This window comes from Myotis myotis, unplaced genomic scaffold (genome assembly GCF_014108235.1).
Source record: "Myotis myotis isolate mMyoMyo1 unplaced genomic scaffold, mMyoMyo1.p scaffold_m19_p_7, whole genome shotgun sequence".
NCBI classification, from domain to species: domain Eukaryota; kingdom Metazoa; phylum Chordata; class Mammalia; order Chiroptera; family Vespertilionidae; genus Myotis; species Myotis myotis.
In genome coordinates this window covers 1,430,930-1,443,651 of record NW_023416379.1, presented here as the reverse complement: position 1 = coordinate 1,443,651, position 12,722 = coordinate 1,430,930, and the positions used below count along the sequence as shown (strand labels likewise).

General features: G+C 45.6%; 1 protein-coding gene across 3 annotated transcripts in view; it reads right to left on the bottom strand.

The window, feature by feature from the left end:
* PDE10A (phosphodiesterase 10A) overlaps positions 1 to 12,722 on the bottom strand; it is a 138,455-nt gene that overhangs the window by 49,541 nt on the left and 76,192 nt on the right. For all 3 annotated transcript variants that reach the window (XM_036317604.1, XM_036317602.1, XM_036317603.1), the window contains exon 2: positions 2,151 to 2,279. In XM_036317604.1, coding sequence (XP_036173497.1) covers positions 2,151 to 2,279 — 129 coding nt within the window. The remainder of the gene's footprint in view (positions 1 to 2,150; positions 2,280 to 12,722) is intronic.

Genomic DNA, 12,722 nt, shown 5'->3' with positions numbered 1-12,722 from the left:
CATTGATGTTTCTATCTCTCTTCCCTTCTCCCTTCCTCTCTGATATCAATAAAAATAAAAATTTTAAAAAATTTCTACTTGCTAGATATTTTCAAATACACAGTCAACAAATCTGAAATAATCTTATTGTTTATCATCTGTCTTCCCTGTAAGAAAATGACCTTGAGGGGATCAAGTTTATATATTGCTTATTCCACAATTACATACCCAGGTATTCAATAAATATCTATTTGTTGACACACTAAATGGCAAGCCAGAGCAATGAGGAGAACCTGGTCACATTCCTGCTATAGTCACCACTCAAATAAATGTTTCTAGAAATTATTATCCAACCTTTGGTTAAATAATCCAGGCCAATGTTAAATCTCCAGGAAGCTTTTAAGGGATAGATGGTGAACTCGTTTGCTTTTAGTTCAGATCAAGACATTTGACACATTTTCTTGTTTTGTATTACAAAGAAAAATGATATGAAAGTTCTATTTAAGTGAAAGTGTAGTTTCTGTATCTGAGAGAAGGTTTTTCAGGGAAAGGAGAGAGAGCACCAAATGAAGTTCCAAGTAAACCATTTCAACGACCTGTTTTTTCCTTCCTTGTGATGTGTACTTATAGTCACTGCCCCACTCATCAGGGTCCTGCTCGCTAAAACCATCTAACATTGCAAACTGATTCATGCCCTGGTCACTGAATCGTCTACAACGCACACATGTGCATAGAAAACAACTGTCACATACAAAGCAGAACAAACACTATTTAGTCTGCAATTTAGGAGCATAATTGAAATCTCACTCCTTCAAAAAAAAAAGCATGAAATACTTGAATGAATATTAAATCTTATTTCTAGAATGATGGACAGGCAAAAAATACGTAACATTCTTTGAGTAAAAAAAGAAAAAGTAACTTCATGTATTTGATGAAACATATTTAAGGCAGCTGAAAGCTCCAATATTTTTATTATTAATTATTTGACATTTATAAATACACCAATAGCTACGTGGTCTGCTACTGAATAGACATAGAATTATAATAAAAAGTATTGGCCATAAAACATATCACTGCTGCTCATAATTTTTATTTTTTATTGCAGAGCTTTCTCTTATAGAGACATGTCAGTCTCTATGCGGTCTCCACTTCCGGTCCTCGGGTATCAGGGTTCTCTCCTGCGAGTTTTCCAGTGATACTTAGGAAGTTTTCTGTGTTTTAGCTGTAATACCAGCTTGTTCCTGGGGGCATGTTCGTGCACATCCGCTTACTCTGCCGCCATGTTTAATCTCCGCTGCCCATAGTTTTTAGATCATCTGAGCTCCATCAATCCCTCTCTCGAGTACCAAATGCAGAAACTTCAAAACCAGAGCCAGGAGCATCAGCGCCGAGCACATGCTAGCAGCACCCGCCTAACAGCACAGCTTCTCAACAACGATCCTTCAGCGTTAAACATAGCGCTTTGCTACACTAAACACACTCCCAGAAGAACAGTATTTATTTTGGTGTTTTTAATAAATAAAAGGTCTTCGTTTATTTAAAATCATATTTAAAATTAATTTCCACTCTGAAACAATATTCTTAGAAATGAATATTTGGCCAAATGCAATTTATATAAAACCAAAATTATATGACATTCCTCAGATCCTCATATTAATATGTGCATTCCATCTGGCAGGAAATGGACTTCACATCCCTCCTGAGCCCACGTCTTTTTTCATCAGAGCTGCTTCTTCCGTGGACGGATCTGAGTGACAATCCAACGGCACGTCATCAGTTTTCCTACTGTGCCCAGGTAAAAACTGCGTGAAGACTTCTTTTGGCAAAATATATTAACATAAATATAGCTGTGCAATACAAACAATTTTTTAGAATCATTAATAATCATCATTAAATAAAACCAAGTCTAACATTTCATTTTTCAATGTGTTCACATCTAAATAAATTTTCAAGAATTACCTGTCAAGATATTTTTTAGTCAAGGATCTTTCTTTTCTGTCTAGTCCCCCTCACTCTAACGTCAAGTTCTCTCTTTAAGCAGAATGAAACGATCACAAAGCTAACAAGCTACTGTCTGTCTACCCCATGTTTCCTTTCCAGTGTCTACTAAATGCCTGTCCTTTGTCACTATAAAGTGGGAAATAATCCACATTCAGTCTGAATGATCTCACCTTCTGCTTTGTTGTTCTTCCTCCTCAGCCATTTCTCTACCGTCTCCGTACTAACACTTTCAGATACAAATTCATCTAATATCTGAGGGTGAAGAGAAAGATATGCCTTCACTTTTTCATCTGTCAAACCTGTAAAGGAATTGAAAAGAATAAAATTAACCCATATGACATCTTTATATACATAAAAGATATAATAGTACTGATTTAAAATATGATAAATACAAGAATATAAAAATGTGTATGCATACAATGGAGTAATATCCAGCATAAAAAGGGAAGATGATCTGACACATGTACCCCATGAAGAAGCCTTAAAAACAAGTCAAATAGGCCAGTCCGAAGGACAGACATTCACCCTGCATTTCCATCCACACGACATGCCAAGGGGCAGATGCATGGAGATGAGGCATTGAGGGGTCCGGGCTTGGGAAGGGGAGGATGGGGAAGTGTTGCTTAATGGGTACAGTTTCTCCTTTGAGGGAAGGCATGTTCTGGAAGTAGACAGAGTGATGACTGCACACCGTGAGTACAATCAACGCCCCTGAAGGGCACACTGGAAATGGCAAAAATGGCAGTTTCCTGTTATATATGTTACCACCATAGAAAACAGAAAAAGAAGTTAGAACCTCAGTGATTTAAAACTACAAACATTACATCACAAAACAGCTGTGTTCCAACGGTCCCTGGCAACGTTCCACTTGAACTGAGGCCGTGTCCCAGCTGCGCAGTCACGCCCTACAGAGTACTCGTGTGTGGTGTGTGCACAGCCACCCTGGGTTTAATACCCCCGGTAAAGGACGCTCTGTGACAGCACCAAACGGGAGAACGTGCCACTGGCACATGTCAGGTCCCGGACATGGTTCATGAGCACGTTCTTATCATTGATTGTTTACAACACAAATTCGACCCTTGCTTGGGGCACTGAATCTGTCCGTGCAGAGTCATCATGAAATGTGTTCACCGATATTCTACGTCCGTCGTCTATTTCACCGAAATGATTTCCTCGTCTGATGACAGCTGCCCCTTAATCCACCCAGGATTTTCAAAGCACTCCCACGTTTTCACACTGAATACAGAGAATCACGCTTTGCATTTGGTGCTTCTGTTGCTACGCCACCTTGTGAACCAAATCCCCAACAGGTTCCCCCAATTATCACTCAGGACCGGCAGCTGCTTCTACTACTGCACCTCACTGTAATTACTCAACAGAACTGCCAGCCTTAGGGCTGGGTGGGTGAAAAGGACAATAGACAGATTCTACTTTGTAAAGAAAAACGTAGCCCTAGCCAGTTTGGATCAGTGGATAGAGCATTGTCCTGAGAACTGAAGGGTCCTGGGTTCAATTCCGGTCAAGGGCACATGCCCGGGTTGCGGGCTTGATCCCCAGTTTGGGGTGTGCAGAAGGCAGCCGATCAATGATTCTCCCCCATCATTGATTTCTCTCTCTCTCTCCCCCCCCCCTTCCTCTCTGAAATTAATTAAATTATATTTAAAAAAAGAAAAAAGTAAACCTGTCTGACCCCAGCAAACAGGCTGGTGCTTCCCACCAGACGAGGCACAGGATTCCCGGGTGTGACTGCAGGGGACGGAAGTCACGACTCTGACGGCTCCACAACAGGACAGTGTAACTGAGAAGGCAGGTGACTTCTTTCAGTGAAATCAGTACTTAGGTGACTGAAACAACAGATTTATAGAGAGAGCGGTAGATAAAGGGAGAGCTATGGAAATATAGATTTAGAGCCAGAGACTGGATATTGGTAATCGATTTTTTCAATGAGAACCTATGCTCACCCTGCAAGAGCCCCAATGCTATAAAATTCTACTCAAATTCTACAAGGGGTGACACATCCGACTCATTAAAGAGAGAGCTCCCCTGACGAGCAAGTTGCCGTCCCAGACACAAAAGAAACAGGGTGTTAAGGGAGATGACCTCTGACTTGACCTTCAGGAAGACAGACAATGCACAGTGCATGCTTTTGGAGCATCTCCCCCACAACACAGCGGGGAGCTGATGCTTGATTCCTTCTTTACACTTCCTCCCGTCACTCTTGTGGCCCAACTTTCCAGCTCTCATCCTAACTGCCTGTGTGTGTGCCACTTCTGCTTTCTCTTCAATGAGCAATGATGGTGGCAGAGAGATCTAAACCAGGAGTCTTCCTGTATGTGAGATCTCTAGTCCTCGGATGTTCTTCCACCACCACAAGCTCCCTCTTGACTCAAAACTCAATGATCCTTGTCCTCCCTATTTCTTCCCAAAGTGGTTTTAACTCCCACTTTCCATTTCCTGTTACTATCCCTTTTCTCAGAAACCCAGGCAGAAAATAAAGAGCCATATTGACTCATCCCTCCTTGTCATCTCATTTCATGTTAGGGATTATTATTCAAGTCTTATTTGCCAAATTACAAAATTACACATCTGACAAAATAGACAAAGAATGCTTCAAACTCAACAAGAAAAACGAACCAATTAAAAGTAAATCCAGTATCTACACAGATACTTCACCAAAGAAGATAAATGAATGGCAAATAAGCACATGAAAAGATGCTCAACTGTCAATGAACGGACGGTGAAATGAGAAGTGAGATTTCACTATACCCCTAGTAGAATGGCTGCAGTCACAGTCACCGAGGACCAGCTGGCGGTGAGGCTGCCGCGTAACAAGGATCCCCACTCGCTGCTGATAAGAATGCAAAGCGGTGGTCGCTTGGAAGCCTTCCTGGCAATGTCTTCTAAAGCTCAGAACAGTCTCACCACGTGATCCGGGGCTCACTACTAGGGGTCACCTAACTGACACGACGACGTATGTCCGAACCAAAGCCTGCCTGTGACTGTTGACAGCAGCTCTACTCATGACCCTTTGCCCAAACAGCAAGTCCAAGGTCCCCTGCAACAGCAGGCGCACACGCTGTGGCCCGTCCACGGCGTTAGATGTGATTCAGCATTAAAAGCCAGCAGCTACCCAGCCTTGAAGGGATGAGCCACTCCCAAATGCACAGTGCTGAGGGCAGTCTGAAAAGGCTGCGTGCCATCAAATCCCAAGCATACAACATCCTGGGGAAGCAAAACGAGAGCGAGCGCGCAAGAAAGTGAGAGAGAGAGAGAGAGAGAGAGAGAGAGAGAGAGAGAGAGAAAGAGGGAGGGAGGGAGAGAGAGAGACACTGGTTGTCAGGTATTCCACGGGTGGGGCACGGGGCCAGGTGGGGGGAGGTGCGGTTGGTCACAGGGCACAGTCCTCTGGCCGTAAGATAAGTAAGTCCTGAAGCCCTAATTCAGGTACAGCAGGGTGACTGGAATGAACGCTGCTGCATTACATACTTGACAGTTGGTAACAGAGCAGATCTTAAAAGTTATCACCCGCAAAAGAGGTACTTATGGGAGGGGATGGAGTGTTAACTAACCTTATTGGGGTAATCATTTCTCAGTACACAGGTGTATGAATCATCAAGTCGTACACCGTAAGCTTACCTGTGAGTCAATCATTTCAATGAAACTGAAGAACTGTTTCTGTCTTCTAATTATCCTTGCCTTCTACCTACCCGTCCATGTCACCTAAATACACTGTCCCATCCTAGTACATTCCTCCTGAACAAGGTATGTCTATGACCTAAAAAGCAGTCCCTTCATGAGCCCCAGCTGAATGCCCTGCCAGGGTTCTGACCTACATCACTGACTCCCACTGCACACGCCTCCAACATGCCTCGTCTGCATGGATCAGAAGGCGACCCCACGGCCCTTCTGCACCAGCGCGGAGATGGGCTTCCCCATGGCGAGGCAGCCACGCCAGTTTCTGGACTGAGAAAGCCAGATGAACACTTAGGCCCCTCAGAGTGGCAGGAGAAGGACGACAGCAATGGTGTGAGTAGAGCTGCAGGAGTAAGCTGAAGTACACCAAAGCCCATCTTCCCAGGACTCAGAAAAGTGCATCTCCAACAGGGAGGCTGATAGGCACAAGTCGTGCAGCATAAACAAGTTCATACTCGCCCTTACCGGTGTGGCTCAGTGGATAGAGTGCCAGCTTGTGGACTGAAGGGTCCCAGGTTCAATTCAGGTCAAGGGCATGTACCTTGGTTGCGGGCACATCCCCAGTGGGGGGTGTGCAGGAGGCAGCTGACCGATGTTTCTCTCTCTTCAATGTTTCTAACTCTCTATCCCTCTCCCTTCCTCTCTGTAAAAAATCAGTAAGGCCCCCGAAGTCGGGGGTGAGGAGATCAGCAGGTCTGCCAGGGACCGAAGCGCTGCCCTGGAGGCAGCAGCCAGTGACCCGGGAGATGGGGAAGGAGGAGGAGCGAGCAGAGGCCTTGAAGACAGCGGGTGGACAAGGCTCTTTGGACGATGGTGCCCTGGTCGGAGGAATTGATGTGGATTAAAGGCACAAGGACTGAGTGATCACTGACTTTGAAAAATGCAGATAGAATCAATGTTATTAACACAAACCAGCTGGTAACCATAACCAAAGACTAACGTCAAACTCTGCCACCTGAAGGCGAACGTGATGTCTCAGATGTTGGACAACAGCACGACAGGCAGACTAGCCTGACGCTGCTTCGCTCTGCACCTCAGCCCCGGCACATCCAATGAACCTGTGGGCAAACTGCAGCTACCGAAGAGCAAGCACAACCTACGCAGGTAAAGTAGCTCTACAAAGAGAATGTAAACCTACCACTCTATGCTGAGATTTTCAGGAAGCGTTTGATAAAATGTTAAAAAAAAACTAATGATAAACAGTGCCATTGAAATAAACCTTTCGTAGCATGCAATATTTTAAGAAAGTTTTAAAATAGAAAGGAAAGAATATAGGTTTCATGTGATACAATTTAATCTAGTGAAATAAAAAGAAGAGAAAAGAGAGGCACAAAAAAAGTGGAATAATAGACAGGCAGATTTTGAATTAATAACCTCAGTGGTTTAAAACTTGGATTTAGATAAGATAAGCAGAATTAACAACTGTACTTTTTAATGGTGATTTAATACCCTGGTGAAATACTTTATTTCCATCAGTTTTTTCATTCATCTAAGTGTAAAGGAATTACACCCTTAAGGTAAATGTATGCAAATCCCATATGTTGGCGATTTCTAGGCACCATTTCTTTTTATTGCTTGTCCAATGAGATTTTTAAAAACCATAATATTAATAAAGAAATTTGAAACAAAGAAAAAAAGTTTACTCAAAAAAAAATGTAAAAGTCATACATTTTCTTTCTTTGCTACAAAGCATACCTTAAGATTTTATTATAAGTTGACCAAGAAATAGCATTTCCTGGACTGCCTCTATAAAAGTGTATCACTATTTATACTTCTCCAGTCAATGCAGTAATTCATTTAAAAATATTGAGTTCTTACAGTGTCAGGCATTATATAACGTCTTAAATCAGGGAACTCGAGAAATAGTAAGAAGATGAGTAGTCAGACACATACCAAGCTGAAAGGTTAATAATATGTGTAAATGAACATAAAGTGTATCAGACACAATCAACTCTAAACACTGAGACTCTTGATTCACTCAATAAATGTTTGCTGAGAGCTTCTATGAACCAGACATATCTCTGTGGTTGATATCTAGGAAACATATCCTTAACCTTGTGGGATTCTGAAATTATCTTTAATGCCGGTGAAGTCTAGCCAACAGAAACTAGTGACAAATCAATGAGGCAGTAGGCAATGTGGAAGGTGACCCAGCGTTCCAGCTCAGGTGACTGGCAGGAATATGAAAGGCAGAGGGCAGCGACAGGTTCATGGAAAAGAAGCTGGTTTGAGTTTCAGACCTGCTCAACTGCAGGTGACTGTTGGGCCACCTATATGGTGACGTCAAGGAGCCAGCAGGAAATACTAATCTGCAGCTCAGAAGTCACCCATATTGATTATCGATTTACAAACACATTAGATTGCCCAGGAATACTGCAGTGCATCTCATATGGCAAAAGAAAATGTTAATTCCCATTTTCACCCTATATGACTTTTTTAAATTATGAAAGAAAATTATACTAAGTATAGTCTCATTAGAAGGATTAAGTCATTCTAGAAAAATAAAAATCATGCGTGTATATTTTTCAATTAGATCATATAATAAAACCTTTGACCAATCACCTCTGTATTCAAATCATCAAGACTCAGATTTACGGATAAAATGAACTCGAATGAAAGTCTGTAAGTTGGTCTCCGATCATAAATTAAAAGAACGCATTTTGAGAGAAGAGCCACTAAAGACGCTCGCACACGGCTGCACACAGCGGTCCTGGCATCTTCGCAGAGAGAGGAAGGCTCCATCCCACGGAGAGAGAGCGCAGACTGCTCCTTCAGGATGTCAAAGGGAAGAAGGAAGAGAAGCTCTAAGAAATGAAAGCTCTTATGTCTTCCATACATACATCAAAGGAGTTCATCCAAGACGACATTTTGACAAGATTGTTTCTTTATCCTTTGTCTCCACATCTTTCTGCTCCTGGGCAAGTCTTGGCCCCATTAACAAACCCTGACCCAGGCTGTCCCTGCTCCCAAGGCTCACACCTTCCCACACTCCCTGCTGGTGAGGACGGAGCCGGCAGCCCAGGAGCCCAGATGTGTGACGTCTGCAATGGAGTGGAAAGTCAGAGCACAGACGATGGGCACCTGGGGTAAGGTCACCCCTCTGCCTCCCTCTACTTCTGTAGAACAAGGTCGGAATTCTCCTCCAACGTCATGTTCACAGCTGATAAACAAAACTAGGCCAATAATTAACCAATAGGAACACATTAAAGGTTACTCATATTACCTTCAATTCCATATTTAAACCCCAAAATATAAAGTTTTATGAAGCATTCAAATTAGTTTTTCTGGATCACGTGGGAAGTCCTTTCCATTAATTGTTAGTGCCACTGTGTTGTTTCGAAATTCCAACATTAGAATTGGAAACAACTTACGTATTATAATGAAATTTAATCACATCGGAAAGACTGGCAATAAGAACACCTATTTCCTAATGTAACTGCATTAAAAGAAAAAATAAACAACGCTGACAGAACCCTCTGAGGCTGAAGTCAGGAAAGGCAGCCGTCTCTCGAAGCCCAGCCTGGGCGAAGCCTGGCTCAGCATGGCCCCATCTATCCTCGTTCCTTATTTTCATACTAAAAGTTATAACATTTAAAATAGTTCAAGAGAGAGAAACCAAATGTCCATTCACAGGGTAGATTTCTTTAGAACATCCTTCGTTATTAACCCTACAAGCCTGGGGAAAGTCATGAATTTGACCTTCTTAAGCCAACATGAAAGGTCTCAATTTTTCACCTATCTATAATAATAAAAGGGTACTATGCTAATTAGTCTGGACGTCCTTCCAGACAACCTTCTGGACGAAGCCAGGGCTGCAAGGGAAGCCTGGATCCCGGGTGCCTGCCAGTGGCCAGAGGGAAGGAAGGCCAACTCTTGCACGAATTTCGTGCATCGAGCCTCTAATTTTATATGAAAATAGTAGCATTAGCTGTTCTTCAAGATAACTTTCAGATAAATATTGAGGATGTTTAATTGAACACTGCAAGTAAAACAAATGATGTTCTCCATCCACTACCCTGAGAGCGCTGCGGCTCCCCCGGCGCATTATTTCCTGATGGAAAGCACTGGCCCAGGGGAAGCCATGTGCCAGGCACACAGGGCTAGTCGCTGGCGGAGCAGACTCCAGTCGGACCCCAGACCCGCCGCGGCGCTTTCCGAGTGAGCGCTGGTCTCTACCCGTGTCCTGTGGCCGCACCACAATCTCCACAACGGGGGCTTCACCCACAGAAACGCACCTTCCCGGCCCTGCAGGCCGAGGCCCGGCCCAGGAGGGGCTGCACCCTGCCTCCCGGCCTCGGGGGAGAACCTGTCTCGGTGGGTGGCACCACTGGCCCAGGTCCCACTGCCTCCTCCCCTCGGGGTGTGCCATCTCTCCCTCTGCCATCGGACTTAGTGCCCAACCAAGTCATCCAGAATGAACTCATTTCAAGATCCTTAGCTTCGTCACATCTGCAAAGACTTCCTCCAAATAAGGTCATAGCCACAGACTCGCAGTTAGGTTGAGGGTCGATCGCTTGGGGGGGAGGGGGGAGCATGGCTCTGTCCTCCAATTCACAGGCCCTGGTTGGTATCCCCGGAAATAGTGACAAATGTGACTGATTAGGGAAAAGGTGAGGATATGGAGTCAGGCAGACCCGGACCCAAAAGGTGTCTCTAACAGGTGGTAACTGCGTGAGTTTGGATAAAGTGCTCAAGTCCCTGGGCCTCGCGTTCCTTTTGTTTGATGAAAGTACTAACCCCGGTCGCACGGACTTTTATGGTCAGTACAATAATAAAAGGCAGCACCAGCACCGGGCACCACCCCGGCTCCTGGGCCTCCTCCTCCCTCAGACGATGCCTCAGTCCGATGACACCCGGGCCTCCCTCCCTCCCGAGCACACACCTGCTGGCACAGCCCTGAGCAACCGGGCTGCCCAGCTCTGCGTGCACCCCCAGGCTGAGTTACGGGGTAGCCCGGCTGCCCAGCTCTGCGTGCACCCACAGGCTGAGTTACGGGGTAGCCCGGCTGCCCAGCTCTGCGTGCACCCATAGGCTGAGTTACGGGGTAGCCCGGCTGCCCAGCTCTGCGTGCACCCCCAGGCTGAGTTACGGGGTAGCCCAGCTGCCCAGCTCTGCGTGCACCCCCAGGCTGAGTTACGGGGTAGCCCGGCTGCCCAGCTCTGCGTGCACCCCCAGGCTGAGTTACGGGGTAGCCCGGCTGCCCAGCTCTGCGTGCACCCACAGGCTGAGTTACGGGGTAGCCCGGCTGCCCACCTCTGCGTGCACCCACAGGCTGAGTTACGGGGTAGCCCGGCTGCCCAGCTCTCCGTGCACCCATAGGCTGCGTTACGGCATGCGGTACAAGAGGCTCTTTAGCTGCACACGGAACCCCACGCGAGCCTGGCCTGAAGTACCCAGCCCGCACCCTGTTAAAGATGGGCTCGCCCTGTGTCTCCTGCCTGACAAATGCTTCATGAGAAGGAGCACATGGCGGCCAGCGAGCAAAGCTCAGCACAGCCCGTCTCCTGCCGTCACTGCGCCCCAAGCAGACAGAGCACATCGGGCTCCCTCGCTGGGACCCCACGCTGACAGACGCCGCTCCACGGGCCGCACTCCCTCACTGGCTCCTGGGTGATGTTTACACGCTGATGTTGACAAGTCTTTGGAGTGGCTACTGGTCTTGAGATATTTTTGGCTCTCACGTCCTGAAAACATTAGCTAGAGCAGAGAAGTGCCGTCCAGAGGACGGTCTTCCAGGCAATTTGGCTCAAGAAATTAATGGAAAAGTCACTGACTTGGGACTGCATTTTACATGCGGAAAAACACTAAAAAGTAATCGCAGATGGTGTGAAAGGATGTGACCGTGGATTATCCCATGTGACTGTGTCCTGGCAGCAGTACTGGCAAACTAACACCCCTCCTTGCTGACCACCTTACACTTCTTCCTAAAATACGTTCAAAGACAGACTGATCTTTTTAACCACTGCATTGTGTGACGAATAAACATGCAAAAACAGACTATTAATCTGCTCTGATATGTATAACATGCAAATGTATGCCTACAGTCTTCCTAATGTTCACATTTAATTGCTTCCACCAGGAGAAACAATCAAGATAAGTGAGTCCTTGAGTAAGAATTAATGCAATGCATATAATAATGTGTTTTACCATCTGCTTTCACAAATGCATGCGGGAAATTATGGCAATTCAGGTTATTTTAGTATATTAATATCAAGGAAAGAGCATATTTTGTTTATCATGTTTTCAGAATCAAAACCAATTTTCTCAAGTACTTCTTAATTTTAAAATAGGAACAACTTAATTTTCTTTAATAAAGTAATAAACTAGCCTCTCGACCAGAAAACATCTTCAAAGTATTTGGTGAAAGATGCATGCGAGGTGGCATATTTAGTAAATCCACTTTCAAACAGCAAGTCTCTCTCCACCACCCACGTGATTTGTAAAGGCAGGAAGGACACTGCGTTCCTCATCGCCTCCCCAGAGCCCGCAGCGATGGCCAAGTCTTGTTAGGAGCAGGATTCACGTTCTATCCGGCCGACACACGCACCGAGTTAGCTGAGAGGGCGCCACTGCCCCAGGGAACAGTCAGGCTCCTCTGAACTTCTGGTCACATTTCCACCCACCGATCACTACGTAAGGTGTTTTATGTGTGTTTCAAAGACACCTCGTTCAGTCTACACTGTGGGTTCGTGAGCACTGCACCTAACTCAGGTCTGCACGACGCTTCTCACACTTTCTCCACGGGGCTCATGGCAGCCTCCTCGTGCCTAGCAGGACCCCAGACAGAGCAGCAGCACTAGGCCTGGGCCACTGTACACAGCAAGGTCCCCGACACGATGCACAGAACCCAGCTGGTGTGGCTCAGTGAGCGCGCGTCGACCTATGAACCAGGAGGTCCCGGTTCAATGCCCAGCCAGGGCACATGCCTGGGCTGCGGGCTCCATCCCCAGTGTGGGCATTCTCTCTCATCCTTGATGTTGCCATCTCTCTCCCTCTCCCTTCCTCTCTGAAATTAGTAAAAATATTTTTTTAAATGCACAGAAATGAGA